Source organism: Lissotriton helveticus, chromosome 12 (genome assembly GCF_964261635.1).
Source record: "Lissotriton helveticus chromosome 12, aLisHel1.1, whole genome shotgun sequence".
Taxonomy (NCBI): domain Eukaryota; kingdom Metazoa; phylum Chordata; class Amphibia; order Caudata; family Salamandridae; genus Lissotriton; species Lissotriton helveticus.
In genome coordinates, this window is record NC_136073.1 from 917,807,813 (window position 1) to 917,827,741 (window position 19,929).

The 19,929-nt window shown below is 47.8% G+C and overlaps 1 protein-coding gene across 3 annotated transcripts in view; it reads left to right on the forward strand.

Annotated features, from left to right (window-relative positions):
* The window catches only part of LOC144799517 (uncharacterized), a 119,861-nt gene that overhangs the window by 16,841 nt on the left and 83,091 nt on the right, over positions 1-19,929 (forward strand). For all 3 annotated transcript variants that reach the window (XR_013603827.1, XM_078670875.1, XM_078670876.1), the window contains exon 4: positions 12,286-12,456. Coding sequence is in view for 2 of the 3 variants with exons in the window: in XM_078670875.1 (XP_078527001.1) it covers positions 12,286-12,456 (171 nt within the window). In the remaining variant the exon portion in view is untranslated. The remainder of the gene's footprint in view (positions 1-12,285; positions 12,457-19,929) is intronic.

Sequence of the window (19,929 nt, forward strand, 5' to 3'; positions counted from 1 at the left end):
TTGGCCACTCATGAAGCGAAGGAAACACTAGGAAAGAAGAGACAACCGTGCAGTGAAGAAGGGCAGAGGACAACATGGGTCATTAAACGCCCATGAGTCCAGTACAAGGGCTGCCAGCGACAGAAAGAGGTGGACTGCAAGGTCAGAGCAGCTCCTAGAAGTGATAGAGAGAAAGGGAGCACTCGGTGGCTTCTTTGTACTGGCATGAAGACCGCGCCCCGGCCGCCTTCTCTCAGAACATTTGAACATCTGTCAGGGGTTGTGACATTTGGCCTGCACTTACATTACAACTGGTCTGCTGTTTCTATTTTCTGGTTTTATATTGTTAATTTAGCGTGGTGGAGCTGTGCTGCGATTTTGTAAAGTGGCAGTGTGTAAGGACTGTCACACCGGGTGTTTATTTTTGTTCAGAATACTGGCAGTCTGAAATGTTTCTGGAAGAATGAATATGCTTGTGACTGAGTCCTGCCTCTTCTCACTCTGAGTTCTCTCTTCAGGCTTTGCACCCCCACAGGTCACCTTTACTCTCTTGCCTAAAACCTCTGCCCACACTGATCCCACATCCTGCACCCCCTCCATGCCCATGTTCACAGTTTACCCTCAATCGTGATCTCTCTGCACCTCTCTAGCTCATCTCACACTTGCGTCACATCCTTCTGCCACCCAGGATGCATATAGAATTGGACTCTGTAGTCTTACAGTAGATATAGAATTATGACTAGTATAAGAAGAGGGCAGGAAACTTACACAGAACCAGAAAGAAAACAATAAATCAATGACAACCATGGATGTGCAGAATCTTAAGGACATAAGTGGGGACTTGGAGAAAGAATAATGGGGACCGAGGAGGCAAGACCTGGATAAGGTGACATGGAAACCAAGAGCACAGGAAGACAAAACGCACTCCGAGTGTGAACACTGGTCAAGTAGATCAAGAACAGTGGAAATGACGTAGGGCCATCGGACAAGGTTAGATGAGCGTCATCAGTCCAGAGGTCAAGGAAACAGACCTCCCTCTGCCCGCCCAACCACAGGTCATTTAGGGAAACTGACTGTCCAATCCAAGACTGAAGTGTCTTAGGCTCAATCACCGCAGTCATTACTCGAAAGTGTGCCCATTGAGATGCTACAAAAAGAGCAACAATCCTGCTATGGTAATGAAGTCCACCAAAACCCCAAAAATGACCAGCAACGCAGAAGCCACGCTCGCGCTCCTTGAGTTACACTCCTTACACGCCAAATCGTACCACACAGACTCCGACTGGCTAGCGTTGGTGGATAGGCGCACACTTGCAGACCCAGACTCTTCAGCAAGAATTACTTGGCAAATGTGCACAGTTGAAAACATGCATAACCAGGACACAGAAAAGACTGAGGTGTCTCCTGTGGTCCAACTGTAGCGTCTACTAACCAAAGAGAAGTGCTCGCACTTGGTAAAAAGCTGGTGCTGTTCATGGTTCCAGATAAGAGTCGCGCAAGCATGTGAATGGTCATGTAGGGTAGAATAGCCAGAGTTAGGCCTCAGTATCTGTTGTGCTACCTCCATTCCAGTTCACATGAACTCAAGCTTCTCTTCAGGTCCTGAACAGTGCAACCCCACTGATCATTAGTGGGACAAACGCTGATATACATCGGCATTACCACGAGATATTAGAGTGATGAGGTACCTGCCTCATCGCCGAGGTTTACATTCTGTTTTGAAATGTGTGAACCTTCAAAGTCATAGAACAATTATTGAGCAATAGAGTCCGATCGGACCCCTTGCTGATTGTGCTTTGCCCAGAGTGTTTTACGTATTTAATCCGCACACTTGCACTATAAAAGGAAAGCTTGGAGCTCTCCACTCCTTTTTGCACATAAACTAATTTCGCCTTTTTTTTAAAGATCCCTTGTGTAATAATTGTGTTTTAAACTCGTTTTTGCTCTCCTCTTACCTGCACTTTGTTCCTAGCGATCACGAGACAGTCAGCGTCCCACCGATAGTCCTTTTTCATTTCAGGGCTTTCGGTGAGCGCCATCATGGTTGTCGCGCTAGTTGTTCTGCGCTGCTATTTAAACAGGCAGATACTAGCGCATGTGCACAGCGGGCACGCCAGAGGCGCGCCAGAAGCAAGCCCGGCTGCGCCCGTCCGGGTCCTGCTGCGCCCAGCAGCCAGAAACCCTGCTCTAAACTCTGCAAACTTTGTAAGTAACATCACTCGCACTAGCTATACTGCCACAGAGTTACAGCGTTTTAGACACCGACCGCCCTCTCAATGTAAAACATGTGTTCTCCCCATGTATGGTTTTAAATGTTCTAGCTGTGGATCCTCGCTAGGAAGGATGCTAAATAGCAGGCTACGGTCGGAAGCAAGCCTCCAGACAAGAATACGTTCTAAAACACCGACTCCTGCTTGCCACGGTTTTCGGTTCTGGAGTATAAATTGTAGATCTCTTCCTAAACACACAAATCACATCTTTGATCTTCTTGACTTGGAGAAACCTGATGCTGTGTTTCTTACTGAAACTTGGCTGCACGCCAGTTCTGGACCTGATGTCGCTGTGGCCCTTCCCTCTGACTATGTCATAGTTAGAAAGGACATAGATACAGGGAAAGGAGGAGGCATTGCGATCATTTTTAAGGCTATTTATAGCTGTAAATTTGCAGCTCTGCCCCTCCAGGGATGTGAAGCTGCTCAGTTCAAACTTGCAGTTAATCCCCAGCTGACCCTGTCCGGTCTGCTGGTATATCGCCCCCGGGTAATCCAGGCACATGGGCAGCCTCCTTTTCTGTTGCCATTGCCCCCCTCCTGCTAAAAGCTGCACATTTTACTATTCTTGGGGATCTTAATTTACATCTGGAAAATTCTCAATGCAACACCAGTAAGGTTTTTTTGTCCGACGTGGAGGCCCTTGACATCTCCTTACGTAACTCGGGACCCACACATACGGCAGGACATCTCCTTGATCCTATTCTCTCTGATCTCCCTTTTGATTGTAGCTTTTCTGCTCTCCCTCTGGAATGGTCTGACCATCTTGCCGTCCAATTTCATTTGACGATCTCGGGGGATGAGAACAGGGCCTGTTTAGTCTCGCATGGGAGTCATAGACGTTGGGGCACACTCAATGTTGAGGTTTTTAACACTCTCTTATCTAAGAACTTGCCGGACACTCGTTTGCCATTGTCCTTACTTGATTCTGCTACTTCGGACTGGCTTACTGATGCTGTTAACGCTTCCCTACCTCTTGTGTCCAAATACTTCATGCCCTACCGTCCCCCTGCCCCGTGGTATTCGGAAAACCTAAAAATTATGAAATCTACATGTAAAGTTCTTGAAAGGAAATGGAGGAAATCTTACTCTTCTGCCTGCAGAACCGATTACAAAAGTTACCTTAAAGAATACCACAAGTTGTGTAAATCGGCTAGAGCGACGTATATTGCTACTACTGTGGGGGGGAGGTGTGGCGCCGCGGCCAGGGCGACTGACGCTGGAATCTGGGGATCAGGGTTCGATCCCCGGCTCCGGCGGCAGGTTAGCCCAGCACCATGTGACTCTGGGCAATAGCTCGCTTAATCTTCCCGACGGCCCCCAGCGCCTAGAGACCCTTACGGGTGATTGTGCGCTTTACAAATGTGGATTATTATTATTATTACTGTCACACAGGCCCAAAATTGCTCGCGCACTCTCTTCTCGGTCGTTAAGAAGTTGACTGGATCTGACACTGTCCCTACTCCACCGATTTTTGATGCGGCGCAATGTGACTCTATTGCCGAGTTTTTTATAGAGAAGGTTGAGCTCATCTACGCTTCTTCGGGTTCTCCTCCCCCTCCACCTTCCACGGAACCTGATTCCATTTATAGAGGCGTGCCTGACTCAGGGGCTAATCTTGATGGCTGGCTACCATTTGACGATACATCTTTTCTTAGTTGTCTGACAAGTATTAAATCGGGCTCTCCACGTGATCCTTTGCCTGTTAAAATCTTGACGCAACTTTGCCCAAACTCCCTTAATGTTTTGAAAGAGCTCCTCAACTCCTCATTGAGAGAGGCCTCTGTTCCGCCTGAGTGGAAACACGCAATGATTATTCCACTCTTAAAAAAGGCTGGAGCTGACCCCACCAAATGATCTAACTTTAGGCCTATCTCTCTGTTACCCGTACTCTCCAAACTTTTGGAAAGACATATTAATAACCAGCTAACTCATTATGTGGAAAGTCTGGGTTTCCTTCACCCATCCCAATCCGGTTTTAGGGCCAATCACTCCACTGAAACTACTCTTCTTGGAGTCACCGAGAAACTGCATCACTGTATCGATCGCGGAGAGACATCTTCACTCATATTACTTGATTTGAGTGTGGCCTTTGATACTGTGTCGCACTCCATCCTTCTCACATCTCTCCGGAGTTGAGGGCCCTGCCTTGGCTTGCCTCCTTTCTTGACGGCCTATACCTTCCAGGTTTTCTCTACGAAAGACTCTTCCAAAATGTGTTCCTCAGCGTATGGTGTGCCGCAGGTGTCTATCTTGAGTCATTTACTCTGTAATATCTATGTTAGACCCCTGGCCACCGTTATGAAGAAAGCGGGCCTCTCTCTATTTTCATACGCTGACGATACACAAATTATTTTTTCTCTTTCTACTGTGAAAGATGGCAACATTTCAGTTTTGAAACAACGACTGAATAAAGTTTCTGAATGGATGCGCAACAACTTCTTGAAACTTAATGGGGACAAGACAGAGGTTGTTATCTTGGGCAAGGGGAAGAACTTCTGGGGCCCCCAACATTGGCCTCAAGAAATGGGTTCTCCTCCCCTACCTGTTGCCCAGGTTCGCAACCTCGGATTTCTCATTGATGAGAATCTCTCTATGCGGCAGCAAGTAGTAAAAGTGGCCTCTACATGTTTTACCATCCTAAGATGGCTCCAGAAAATCTTATGGATGCTTCCTGCCTCTACACAAAGGACGGTCGTCCAGGCCTTAGTTATCTCACGCCTGAACTACGGTAACGTTCTTTATCTTGGAGCTGACCAAGAAACCCTCAGAAAGCTTCAGGTTGTGCAGAACGCAGCTGCACGTCTCCTCTGCCATGTTCCACGGAGAGTCTCCATCCCTCAATCTCTCCAGGACCTCCACTGGCTTAGGATTGCTAGCAGAATTAAGTTTAAGGCCCTTTGCTACATATTCAAGATCACACAATGCACTACCCCTGTATATTTACAGGAACTGATTCATGCTTATCATCCCACCCGTTCTCTGAGATCCTCCTGCAAAGGTGATTTTGTAATTCCTCGGTTTAAGTTAGTTATAATGGGCGGTCGCTCGTTTTCCCACTTAGGCCCTAAGATCTGGATACCCTGCCCACCGCTCTGAAAACTGAAACTCTTTACCTCAGTTTTCGCAAAGGACTTAAGACATGGCTCTTTCAGCAATGATTCGTGTTGTTCTCTCTTTCTTCTTTAATTCTGTCCCTTGGCGCCGGGAAACCCTTTGTGGGTAGCTGAGCGCCTTAAAAGTTAAATAAATAAATAAATAAAATAAATGTTCTGCATGATTTCTATTGTTTGAGGAAAGAGGAGCAGCCAGTTTTAGCCTACATTTCTCACCTTGGTTTGGAAGTTGGAGAAAGTAGCACGGACGGCAACTCGGGTAGGACACAAGCTTCTAAGATCTGTTTGTACTATCTGCTTGTGCTGTGCTGGTAGAAAGGGAACTGCTGTTTGATGTGAGGATGAAGATAGTCTGTACCATGGCTTGTAATTGTATGTAAAAGGCCTCTTACTCTGGAATTGATGCCTTTTATCCTGGGTTGGGTTTGATGTTGATGGCCTTGCTTTCTTAGGGATCACAGGAGGCAGGTTTTTTCTTTACCTGGATTGGAAGGCAATGTCCTTTTCGTGAGCTTGGGTTGGCTGGAGATGGCATGTTCTTGGGCTAGGATTGGATGGTGATAGTTTTCTAGGTCTGGGATTGACTGAAGCAAGACTTCTTTTGTTCTGCGCTTAGATGCAGAGAGGTCTTTTCTCCGCAAAGGGACAATTTCTTCCGATGTGATACATTCATGGTCCCAGGATCCCTTCTCATGATGTCACACATCTTCTTATGAGGTGATGAGACTGTTGTACCTGCCACAAGATCTTCTTTGCTTCACATCTGTTAGGATGTTATTGCTTTTCTTGTAGAATGCAGGAACATGTTTCAAATGAATATTGAAAGTTACAATATGATTCAGTGCGTAAACAAGGGGTAAACAGGCTAAATCTTTCTATACAGAAAAAGTCAAGCAAATGCTCCACATGAATTCAGGTGACCCCTCTTCCTCTTTCCCTGCTAGACCACCAGTTTAACATCATCCACAAGGCTGTGCACTAGCCTAGTCCATTTGTTTTCAGCTCTGGCCTTTATTTTTTACCTCTTACTTTTTAAGATAATGTTTTTATTTTGCTTATTGTAGTTTTTCTGCAGTTCCTTTTCTGATTTTCTGTTTGAGTGCTGTTTGAAGCCTTACTTTAAAAAATCCCCATCTGTAGTAACACATACATGACCAGCCTCATTACTTACTCACCTATACAGTTATACACACACCTGTAGCAGGGATCCTATTCTCCTACAGAACTGTGCATAGAGACTTGGAACCTCAGTGAATTAGGGTGTGCCAAAACTCACCTTAGTACCCAAAATCCCCTTACCTGACTAGCTACAGTGTCTCATTGGTCATTACAAACTCCCAATGTTTAGACAAACCAGAACATGAACTTAGAATACCTCAGGTAACGTGGAACACATGAACACTCTTTCGTTATACAATCATTTCAATTCAAAACAGGGAGTAAATGAGGACTCAAGCATATTTTAAATGTTTATTTACTAATGCAGGGTTCTCAAGAGCAGTATCTTAGATAATACAAACAAACATATTATAAGAAGCAAAGTAATCAGCATAGTTACTAGTCCATAGAATGCAAAAGGTGACAAAATGCTAAAATGCTGAAATGAATCGGGTTTAACAACACCTAATTTTCACCCTCCCTATCTAGTATATTATATTATATCTAAGAAGGTCTCTTTGGGTTTTAGCAGGGCGGCCCCATACCTCAAGATCCTAGTGGTAAGGGATCACTTCATCTTCCACCAGCTCTCTGCATGCGAAGCACCATCAAGTGTGTCTGGGTGCGCTGCGTGAAGCAATATAAAACGTGCCTAAAGCCAGAATTTGTCTGCCGCTGCATGTATGTTATGCCTAGGAAGGTGCGAAGATCAGACCTCACAACTACCACTGTGTCGAGTTATCCTTGAAGGCTTCAGCACTCACTGTACAGACACAGTTCACTAAGCAAAGCTGATATCACAGTAATAACATATTATTCTCGTGTGAATCAAAGCGCTCTACAAGGCTCAAAGCTAAAACAACAGTTTATGTGTCGTGTGCAAAAGTAGCAGAAAGGAAAAAATGGTGTTTAAACTTCTAATAAGCTCATCCTAACTTAACACAGCATATAGGCAAGGCGTATCTATATGACACACCCACTCACTTATTCATACATATACTAACACATACTCACTTATCTATACTTAGAAATTCACAGAAAAACCCAAAGGTTTCAGGAATATTATTGTTACGCTGGCATTTCACTCGTACCAAACCATCATCTGTTGTAGTTAACTGAGTTAACTATAACTCGTGTCCCCGCACTGCACTGCTTATGACCTCACATATTACATTACTCCTGACATGGTCAGTGACATCACTGATGACATCTCAAATGACAACACTGATGACATCACTAATGGTGAGGGTCCTTAGGGGCCAACTAGCCCTCCTGTTACCTCAAGTAAGCCCCACACAGCTGGATTGCTGAGAGTTGTTTAGAGGCCACTCCCCCTTTCTCCACCACTCTAAGCACGCCTTTTGGTGCACTGCTGTTTTGGGGATGAAGTTCACTTTAGTCCTGAGGCCCTCAGGACGCAAGGGGACCTCATTGCCCCACCAGTCGTGCGCCGAGAGCCGTTTTCAGAATGGTGGAAGAAGGTGCATGGCCTCCGACCACCTCTCAGCAATTCCACTGTGTGGGGCTTACTGGAGATAACAGGTGGGCTAGTTGGCCCCTAAGGATCCTCAAAAGCGAAGGGGAGTTCATCCACCAATCAAGAGCGCAACAGGAGGTGCATTTGCAGAGTAGGGGAGAAAGGGGGTGGGGCCTCCTGCCAGTTGCTGGCTTTGTTTTTTTGTGGTTATTTTAAGAAGGGGGGCTTTGTGGCCCCCCTTCTTTGATCTTTTTGGGCCCGGGTTCCCATTCCCTGGGGCCTCACCCATTTTCTTTTATTATAACAAAATGGAAGGGGGTGCGTGGCCACCCCTCCAGAGGGCGCTGTATGCCCCAGGAACACCATCCATCAGGGCTGGACCTTTGTCTAGATTTTTAAACGGGAGGGCTCAGCCAATGTTTTTCTTTTCAACGCGGGGGGCTGATCGGTAACCCTCCGGGCCATTTATTTATTTTTAAAATATTTTATTTTAAGGGAGCTAGAGCCGTGTGGCCCCCCTTCCCAGGACGATTCTGGCCCTGGGGACCTCATCCCCTGTGGCCCACCCATCTAAAAAACACATTTCTTTTTAAAAGGAAGCGGGCTGAGCGCCCCCCATCCCAGGCCATTTTTGGCCCCAGTGACCCCATCACTGGGGCATGGCCATCTCCTTTGGGCAGGGCCGGACTGAGAACCAAAACCGACCCTGGCAAAGTGCTCGGCTGCCTCCCCTCCCCCTCACCCCCCATGTGTGATGTAATATGTGACGTTATCAGCAGTGCATTGCGGGGCGCGAGTTATAGTTAGGTCTACTAACTATAACTGCCGAATTTCTATGGGTTTGTACGAGTGAAATCTCCAACTAACTATAATGTCCCTGAAACCTATGTTTTTTTCAGTGAATATTTATGTATATTATATATATAAGCCCACCGGAGGGCGGTAACCTAAATAAAGCGCAAGCAGCACGGCACACCTTGATGAACAGCCTCAGATTATGGGGCAGGCGCCCTGAAATGCGTAAGGCCATGGAATTGAAACAGAATGCAAATCGGCTTGAAATAAATGCTTTGGATAAAGTTACCTGTTTGCCGAGTGCCTCCTTAAGCTCAGGACGTTTTTTTGGTAATACAACACGCGGCAGTCCGGGCGTTGAGTGATGGAACCACCTCGTGTACTGTGAGAGGTCCGGCGGGGTTTGGAATCATGCCGAGCCTCGAATGTGGGGCAGAAGGTTTCAAAATTACAAGTCGACATGGATTCCTGTAACCCACTGGAGGGTATGAAATGTGTTTAAATAACTTTGAGGTGACACTTTCCACCAAAGGAAAATGGTGCTGTGCGATGAACTGCAGGAACCAGAATGCAGTAGTATTCACTCACTGGAGAGAAAGCCCACCAGAGGGCGGTAACCTAAAAAAAGCGCAAGCAGCACGGCACACCTTGATGAACAGCCTATGATTAAGGGGCAGGCGCCCTGAAACGCGTAAGGCCATGGAATTGATTGTTTGCCGAGTGCCTCCTTAAGCTCAGGACTTTTTTTTGATTTTATATATATTTATATATATATATGTATATAAATCAATCAATCAATCAATCAATCCAAGCATTTGTATAGCGCGCTACTCACCCGTAGGGTCTCAAGGTGCTGGGGGAAGGGGGTCTGCTACCGCTCGAACAGCCAGGTCTTGAGTTGCTTCCTGAAGGAGAGGTGGTCTTGGATCAGGCGGAGGTGGATGGTGAGGGAGTTCCAGGTCTTTGCAGCCAGGTAGCAGAATGATCTTCCTCCCGTTGTGGCTCTTCGGATGTGGGGGACGGCGGCGAGGGCGTGGCTGGTCGATCGTAGCTGGCTGGTGGGAGTGTAGAAGGTCAGACGGTCGTTGAGGTATCTTGGGCCTTGGTTGTGGAGAGCTTTGTGTGCGTGGGTGAGGAGTCGGAACGTGATTCTCTTGCTGACGGGGAGCCAGTGCAGGTTTCTCAGGTGTTCGAAGATGTGGCTGTGTCGGGGGATGTCCAGGATGAGGCGTGCTGAGGCGTTCTGGATGCGTTGGAGTCTCTTCTGAAGTTTGGCTATGGTTCCGGCATAGAGGGAGTTGCCGTAGTCCAGACAGCTGGTGACGAGGGCCTGGGTGACCGTCTTCCTGGTTTCGGTGGGGATCCACCGGAAGATCTTACGTAGCATGCAGAGGATGTTGAAGCATGATGAGGAGACGGCGTTGACTTGTCTGGTCATGGAGAGGGAGGAGTCCAGGATGAAGCCCAGGTTGCGTGCGTGGTCTGTCGGTTTGGGTGCGCTGCCCAGGGCAGGGGGCCACCAGGAGTCGTCCCAGGCAGAGGGCGAGGATCCCAGGATGAGAACTTCCGTCTTATCTGAGTTCAGTTTCAGGCGGTTGTTCGTTATCCACTCGGCTACGTCTTTCATTTCTTCGTGTAGGTTGGTTCTGGCGGTGGCGGGGTCGTTGGTGAGGGAGAGGATCAGTTGGGTGTCGTCGGCGTAAGAGATGATGTTGAGGTAGTGCTGGCGTGCGACGGCCGCAAGGGGGCTCATGTAGATGTTGATAGATATGATATATATATATATATATATGCTTAATTTAAGGCAGTGGTTTCTAGTGCACCGACATTTATGACAGTCCACCAGATGGTGGCGCCGTTTAGTCTAATTACTATTCTGCACCATTCTTATAGCTTTAGGCGGCCGGAATTGTCTGAACTGTCACACTTTTAAGAGTCCAATAGTAATTGTGTTGTTACTGTTATTGGCAGTGTTTGCAGGGGCAATGCGTGGCGCAGTCTACAGTGGCCTCCTGATAAGGGCCCCGGATCTTACATTATTTACAAATTATGGACTGGTTATAGTTAGATCAAACTTTCCCTAGATAGGGCATTGTTTGTTTTGCTAATAAATTTGGCAATGTTTGACCAATCTTCATAAAACTGTCCACAAAACAAAAATCATCCCTCACGGCGCCTTCCTAGGAAGTTTCAGTGTGATTTGTAAAGCAGGGGCCGAGAAAAAAGGTGGGGTGATCCTAATACACATTTTCCACATGCAGTTTCTCATAGGAACCCTAGACGACGTACAACCGAAATGGGTGAACAGAATTATCCCCTTCCACGCTGGGCTAATTCCCCGCGGTGCGGGGGGGGAGGGAACGCGCGCGGCGCTGCAATACTGACGAGCTGGACTCGGCATGACTCCGCCCTCTCGCCTGGGAGGGCCGCGGCAGTTATGACGAGCTCAGCTTGTCATGAGCACAGCTCCACTGTGCCTCAGGACGAGCTGAGCTCGTCATAAGCATGGAAGGGGTTATACACCAAATTTGCCACAAAGTTTAACTCCGAAATCGTGCATTTGTGATTTGGTATAAATCTGTTCTGTATTTTTTGAGAAATAAAGGCTTTTATATTTTAAAGATATCTAGTGGAGAGACGCCCGTGGGATCTCGCATATTAAATGATCATATCTGCCAAACATCAACAAAATAACATTGACAAAAATGTTGGGCAGCCATTTTAGGATTCGGGAGCTAGTTCCTGTGTCCTGAAACTCCCTCCCCAAATACATATAGGTGGACTTCTCCCACTATAACTTGCACCCTCACCATGCACTGCTAATTACTTCACAGATCACATCACTCATGATATGTTCAATGCATCACAGCAGAAGATTCTTTAAACATGTAAGCTGGGGTGATAACAGGGCCCGTGTTAACATAATCCAACACTGCACTGAGATGTGACCCTCGCTCAAAAGAAACGGGGCCGTGTGTGGAGATATATATATATATATATATATTTCTTTTGCAAAAAGTGTTCACATGTCGAGAGAAGCCTTTTTAAAGCCCGGACCGTCTGGGCGAATCCTGGCCATCCTACTCCTGCGTTATTGTGACCGCACCAATCAAACTGTAGCTTTCCTGCACTTGCTGGCGTTTAAACCAGGTGAAACTTTATCCTCTGGGGACATCTAATGCTCTACCTGGTTAGAAGCAGAAACTGGAGCTTTAGTTGAGAACATTGTATTCATGAGCTCTTGTATGTGTTTCCATTATTAGGGGGGTCGTTTTGTTGGTACCGACAGTACCTGAGAAGACCCTTTCATAGGTATATGCATGTAAGGTTATCAGTCAGTACCTTGAATAAAGCATGGAAAGAAATCCTTACCAGGCTCTTTGACACATTTGCATATGTGAACTGACCCCCCTGAGTGAGTTCTCTCTTGAATAAGATGCCTGCTTCTAAACTTGAATGTCTTGTTGAAGCCTCTTTACTTTTATTACAGAAAACAAGGTCCCTCCATTCCCCATAAAGTGTGAAGAAGAGTCTCATTCCTGGAGTGAAAAGAAAGCCGGAAACACATGTCCTCCTGGGTGCCCTGGATATTTTCTCCCAGAGTGTGCTGATCATTCAGGAGAATATCTTGCAGAGCTGTTGCACACATCTTGGAAGAAAGGTATTTCATTGTCCGAGTTGGCGATGTGGGAGCTTGGGAGGATTTGAGAAGCTGTGTTGTATTGTTAGCTGAGATAATCTATGTGACTTAATAGGTTTTCTTGGCCTCAAAACATTTTTCTGTAGTTCCTGCATCCTTTAAGAGAAGCAATTGTATTTTCCCCCGCTGCGCTTTTCGCTGTTTTCATCGTGCTGCAGATATTCCTTTGGGGATGGGCCAGTCTGTGATAAGCATCTTGTTTTCCAAGGGATAGCCAGTTTTGCTTGAGGTCATTGAGCAGGGAAGGTTTGGCTAGGACTCTGTCTGTTGGCTTTGTAGTTGGGGATCTCAGGAGGGAAGAGGTCCTGTAACCTTTAACTGTGCGGGGCACAGGTGTCAGTCAGTCATAAAACTTTTATTCGGTTACCATGATTTTCGTAGCCATAAAAAATACATATAACAAATAAATAATACAATGCAAAACCATAAAAGAAACGACCAGCGGGAAGAATAGATACATCACAAAATTTAAAATGTTTAAAATTTTGAAAAAAAGAAGTTGCAAGTGATATTCTGACATTGAAAAATACATTGACACATTCTGGAGAGTTGGAAAAGTGAAGATTGCATTAATCAAAGGTTATATCGATGTTTAATACATGATTTTAGGAAATTAGCTACACACTTTGCTAAGTATTCAGATTCCAAATATTGCAACGCCAGGTAAGCCGGGCGCCAAGTTCTCAGACCCATTTTTCGCAGGAGCGGAATAATCCAACGCTTGCGAGGAACCTCGTAGTGTTTGCAAAACTGCACTACATGAAGCGTCGACTGGGGAGATAGGCCATCACATGGGCATTTCGTGATGGGAGATGACCAGTCCTGCAGTCTTGGGAATGAGACTATACGAAAAAAGGAATTAAATCGGAACCTTGTCCAAAGGTATTTTTCATGGGAACTTAGGTGGACAGTTATGAGAAGTTGGCCTGATGTGCAGTGCTCACTATTCTAGTGATCACTATATATCAGTCCAAACAACCCTTATTGATGATTGGTTGTAAGTCAACCTTATAGACCAGCTATCCTAGTAGCATGGATACGAGCAGTCTAAGGCTAAGACTCTAGAGGGCGTGTTAAGCCAGCTGTTTTACCATCACATTACCCCTTGAACACCCAGTGAAAGGACACCACACAAGTGTTATGAAAATAAACAATGTATTTATTAGAATCACAACAACCCTGTACTCTTTATGAGGACAGGGTGCTAGGCACACAACAAAACTCTTACGAAAATACTTAAGTTAGCACAGTATATACAAATGCCCGAGGGGCACAAAAAACCATATACTCTAAAAGTGGAATGCGAAATTACTAGCAGGTAAGTACAGTACTAATAGGCTTTGGAATCGCTAGGACTTGACTAGGGAATCGTTAGATTACTTCTAGGAGACCTAGGGGACTCGGGTGCAGAGTGTGCACTCTCACGCGGGATGCGGGACAAAGTCTATGATAGCTAGTAAAGTTAAAGTTAGTGTTCACGGGCGAACCCGACCTAGTAGGGAGAAAACGACAGTGGATCCTGACCCTTGGATAGTGAGGCTATGCTGGGGCACCGAAATGCCGAAGTTACCTAGCCCAGGGGCTGCAGCTGCATATGTCTCAAAAGACGTCGGGAATCCTCGTTGACAAACCAGGAGCCTGGAAGGAAGATGCTGGCAGGCGACCAGTGAAGAGAGTTCGAAGTGATCCAAGCCTGGATCTAGAAGATGGATGACACCTGAAAGCAGAGGGGACCAAGTTCGTGACTACTAGCCAGTAGTCAGTGGGCACCAGGAGGGCACCGGATGGTAGTCACCTCGACTAGGTGAGTGGGCGACGCTGTGCTCTGCAGATCTCACGGACCAGGAGGCGTTGTCGGCGACCAGGATGGAGAGGCGAGCTGTCCCACGATGGATGAAGCTGTCGGCGTCGAAGTACCCAGGATTGGGCAACAAAGCCTTGGCTAATTCAAGCCCACGCGGTGGACTCAAAATGGCGTCTTGAGTGGACCAGGAGGGTCCGGGGTGCTCCTCTTCTGGAAGGGAGCAAGAGCCAGTCTGGAGCAACCAGACCAGCAGCAGTGATGTCGTCGGGCGTCGTTCAGAAGGCCACAAGCCAGCGGGCTAGTAGCCAAACAACGCGGTGAGCAGCAAAAAGCAGAAGGGCCCCACGCCGATCGTGGAGATGCTGGGGGGCTGATCTTCGGTGCTGGAGCTGCTCAGGGTCGGGGCTTCTCGGACCCCAAAGCACTCGCCAGGAGATTACTCGGCGGGCTTGCTGTAAAGAAGTCGTGCAGTCTTGGCAATAGTCGGTCCCTTGAGGTCTCGTCGCACTCACGGTTCTCAGCTTGGCTGTAGAGGTGAGTAGAGGTCGGAGGTGCCAGGGAAGCCGGGTCTTGTCGAGCTGGGCAGTCGGATTCCGGAGGAAGGACTTACAGCAGACCGCAGTGTTCTTAAGATGGTGCCTGTGGATGCAGGGTGACTACTCCTTAGCCACAAGGGAGAATCTTGAAGAAGGAAATCTTGAAGTCCTTTCTCAGAAAGTCGTGTCTTGATTCCAAAGATGATCTAATTTGGAAGGGGGCCTGCTCCTACCTTTATCTGGGATTAGAGGTTACATACATGCCGTGTCCCTCTAGAAGGGTGGAATGCTAACCCCGTCGCCAGAATTGGCGAGGGGTTAGTATTCCAATTCGTATGACACCTTACTCGACATGTTTTGATAAAGCGATACCAGAGTTGGCATATAACCGCGAGGATTATAATGCACTTAAGAGTATATGGTATGCGATATCATGGAAACGGCTAAGGGATAGATCCCGAAAGCCGCAGACAGGCTCAGCTCATGCCAGAGCACCATCTCACACGATTCCAAGCACTCTGCCTTCAGGATTGTTAAGGCCTGCCATAGGAGTGACTGATAGGAGATCTGTGTGTCCATTTTAGAGTTAGATATAGGTATACGATATCTAAAGCAAAGGGTGAGTACACCACCTTGCCCCAGCTGTCGTGCAGCCAGTTGTGTCAGTTTAGTTAGTCAGTCCAGGGGTGGCACAATACATGCTTCAGCCCTTGGGAGACTTCTGGGTGCACCTCAGCCCTGGGTACAGGGACTTGGAGAGGGCCCAGTGCTAATTCAGTACCTGAGTACAATTTGGATAGAGAGAACAGCTAGGCTGTGGGTCTGATTAGCAGGCCCACAGCCAGAGAAAGTCGTAAACCAGCGCAGCAAAAAGCAAAAATCTGGGTGATCATAGGATTGCAGACCCTACTCTCCTACATGACCCCCCCCAAACTTTGGGACAATAAACTAACCTTGACCAGGTGGGTCTTCTTGCTCTAAGTGGAAATACCTGGAGAGCCCATCAGCATTGCTGTGATCAGTACCAGGTCTATGCTCCACTGTAAAATCCATCCCCTGTAGGGAAATGGACCACCTAAGCAGTTTGGGGTTTTCACCCTTCATCTGATTTAGCCACAAGAGGGGCTTATGGTCGGTCTGAATGGTGAAGTGAGTGCCAAACAAGTAGGCCCTCAGCTTCTTCAGGGCCCAAACCACAGCAAAGGCCTCCCTCTCAATAGCTGACCAATTTTTCTCTCTGGGGGTCAGCCTCCTACTAATGAAAGCAATAGGCTGATCATTACCATCAAAATTCAGCTGAGACAGAACAGCTCCCACACCCAACTCAGAAGCATCTGTTTGGACAATGAATGGCTTTGAGTAATCTGGACTCTTTAGGATAGGTGCTGTGCACATGGTCTGCTTTAGGTCATTGAAGGCTTTCTGACAGCTTGCTGTCCACTGAACTTTCTTTGGCATCTTTTTGCTTGTCAGGTCATTAAGAGGGGTCACTATGGACCCATAATTTCTGACAAACTTCCTATAGTACCCAGTCAGGCCCAAGAAAGCTCGAACCTGAGTCTGGGTGATTGGAGGAGTCCAGTCCTTGATGGCCTGTATCTTACTCTCCAGTGGCTGAACCTGGCCTCCACCTACAAGGTGGCCCAGGTATACAACCTGTGTCTGCCCTATCTGGCACTTAGTGGCCTTGATAGTGAGGCCTGCCTTTTGCAGAGCCTCTAACACTTTCCTCAGGTGGACCAGGTGATCCTCCCAGGTGGAGCTAAAGACAGCAATATCGTCAAGATAAGCTGCACAGAAGTCATCCAGCCCAGTGAGGACTTGATTCACCAACCTTTGGAAGGTGGCAGGTGCATTTTTCAAACCAAAGGGCATTACCACAAACTGATAATGCCCACCAGGGGTAGAAAATGCTGTCTTGGGCTTGGCTTCCTCAGCTAACCTGATTTGCCAATACCCAGCTGTCAAATCAAATGTACTTAAGTAGTTGGCAGAAGCCAATCTATCTATAAGTTCATCTGCCCTTGGTATTGGGTGGGCATCAGTCTTAGTGACTGCATTGAGGCCTCTGTAGTCTACGCAAAACCTCATCTCCTTCTTACCACCCTGGGTGTGAGGCTTTGGCACTAGAACTACTGGGCTAGCCCAAGGGCTATCTGAGGGCTCAATGACTCCCAGCTCCAACATTTTCTGCACTTCTGTTTTGATGCAGTCTCTAACATGATCAGGCTGTCTGTAGATTTTACTCTTGACAGGCAGACTGTCTCCAGTGTCAACATCATGGGTACACCAATCAGTTTGGCTGGGTGTCAGAGAGAACATATGTCTGAAGGATTGCAGAACTTGCCTGCAATCCTGTTGCTGATGTTCAGTGAGGCTGCCACAAAAGACAACACCATCTACTGATCCATCATCAGGATTCTGAGTGAGCAGGTCTGGGAGAGGGTCACTCTCTTCCTCCTGTCCCTCATCTGTGGCCATGAGCAAGCTCATGTCCTTCCTGTCAACATATGCCTTGAGCCTGTTTACATGGAGCTCTCTGAGAGGGCTCCTGGGAGTTCCAAGGTCCACCAAGTAGGTAACCTCTCCCTTTTGCTCAATGATGGTGTGGGGCCCAGACCATTTGTCTTTCAGAGCTGCTGGGGCCACTGGCTCCAGCACCCACACCTTCTGTCCTGGCTGGTACACAGTCAGAACAGCCTTTTGGTCATGCCAAGCTTTTTGAAGTTCTTGGCTGGCCTCCAGGTTTTTAGATGCCTTTTCCATATACTCAGCCATCCTGGAGCGGAGACCAAGTACATAGTCCACTATGTTGGTTGCAGGCTTTTTGAGAGGTCTCTCCCATCCTTCCTTCACCAAACACAGGGGTCCTCTTACAGGATGCCCATACAGAAGCTCAAAAGGGCTGTAGCCAACCCCCTTCTGTGGGACCTCTCTGTAAGCAAACAAGAGGCAGGGGATCAGGACATCCCATCTTCTCCTAAGAGTTTCAGGTAGCCCATGAATCATCCCTTTGAGGGTCCTGTTGAATCTCTCAACAAGCCCATTGCATTGTGGGTGATAGGGTGTGGTGAACTTGTAGTTCACACCACACTCCTTCCACATTGCAGTCAGATATCCTGACATGAAGTTTGTACCTCTGTCAGAAACGACCTCCTTAGGGAAGCCCACTCTGGAGAACACTCCAACTAGGGCCCTTGCCACTACAGGTGCTGTAGTGGTCCTAAGTGGAATAGCTTCAGGATACCTGGTGGCATGGTCCACCACCACCAGTATAAACTTGTGCCCTGATGCTGTCTGGGGTTCCATTGGACCAACAATGTCAATCCCCACTCTTTCAAAGGGAACCCCCACCACAGGTAGTGGTATGAGGGGGGCCTTTGTTGTGCCACCTGACTTACCACTGGCTTGGCAAGTGACACAGAAGCGACAACACTCCTTGGTATTCTCATTCATGTGGGGCCAGTGAAAGTGTGAGACAAGCCTGTCCCACGTCTTTGTCTGACCTAAGTGACCTGCAAGGGGAATTTCATGGGCCAAGGTGAGAAGGAAACCTCTCAGAGACAAGGGGATGACCAGCCTCCTGGTTGCACCAGGCTTGGGGTCTCTTGACTCATAGTACAGGAGTCCATCTTCCCAGTATACCCTGTGGGCACCTGTGGCATTCCCTGCAGCCTCAGCAGCAGCCTGCTGTCTGAGGGGTTCAAGGGAACGGCAGTCTAACTGTGCCTTCCCCAGGTCTTCTCTGGAGGGTCCCCCTGAGCCCAGAAACTCAACTTGATCAAGTTCAAGCTCTTTAGGCTCAGTTTCCCTCAGTTCTCTCAGATCAGCCTCCTCAGAGACTTGATCCTCAACCTGGGGCAAGGGGGAAGGCAAAGCCTTAACCCTACTGCTCTTCTTCTTGGAAGGTGTCTGGTCCATACTTTCAGGATCCAGCACCTGTTCAGTGGGGCATTTCTTTGCCTGTGACCTAGTCACAGCAAGCACATGTGCTGGCAAGCCTAACATTTCCATGTGAGTCCTCTGCTCCACTTCTGACCGGATGGTAGTCACCTCGACTAGGTGAGTGGGCGACGCTGTGCTCTGCAGATCTCACGGACCAGGAGGCGTTGTCGGCGACCAGGATGGAGAGGCGAGCTGTCCCACAATGGATGAAGCTGTCGGCGTCGAAGTACCCAGGATTGGGCAACAAAGCCTTGGCTAATTCAAGCCCACGCGGTGGACTCAAAATCGCGTCTTGAGTGGACCAGGAGGGTCCGGGGTGCTCCTCTTCTGGAAGGGAGCAAGAGCCAGTCTGGAGCAACCAGACCAGCAGCAGTGATGTCGTCGGGCGTCGTTCAGAAGGCCACAAGCCAGCGGGCTAGTAGTTCTCTCAGATCAGCCTCCTCAGAGACTTGATCCTCAACCTGGGGCAAGGGGGAAGGCAAAGCCTTAACCCTACTGCTCTTCTTCTTGGAAGGTGTCTGGTCCATACTTTCAGGATCCAGCACCTGTTCAGTGGGGCATCTTCTGGCCTGTGACCTAGTCACAGCAAGCACATGTGCTGGCAAGCCTAACATTTCCATGTGAGTCCTCTGCTCCACTTCTGACCATAGTGATGACTCCAAATCATTGCCCAACAAACAATCAACTGGGAGGTCTGAACTGACTACAACTTTCTTTTGACCCTTCACTCCACCCCAGGAGAAAGCCACAATCGCCATACTATGACTGGTAGTGACGTTGCTGGCATTGGTCACCAGGAAATCTGTACCTGGCATGATCTGTCCAGGGTCCACAAAGTTAGGTGTCACCATGGTGACACTGGCACAAGTGTCCCTATAGGCCTGAGCCATCTTGCCATTAATCAAAGGTGTCTGCCTGTATTTGCCCAAAGTATTGGGACTTATATCAGGGGACATATCCATATCCCCTGTACAGACAAGGACAGCCTGAGTGAGTGTGCCAACTAAGTTGTCAGACCCCTCAGTACCCAAGGTTAACCCAACTAATGCCTTGGGAGGTACACTACCACTACTGACTGTACTAGGGGGTGCAGTTGCCTTAGGGGCTGTAGTGGCAGGAGTTTGTCCTCCTCTTTTGGTGCACTCACTA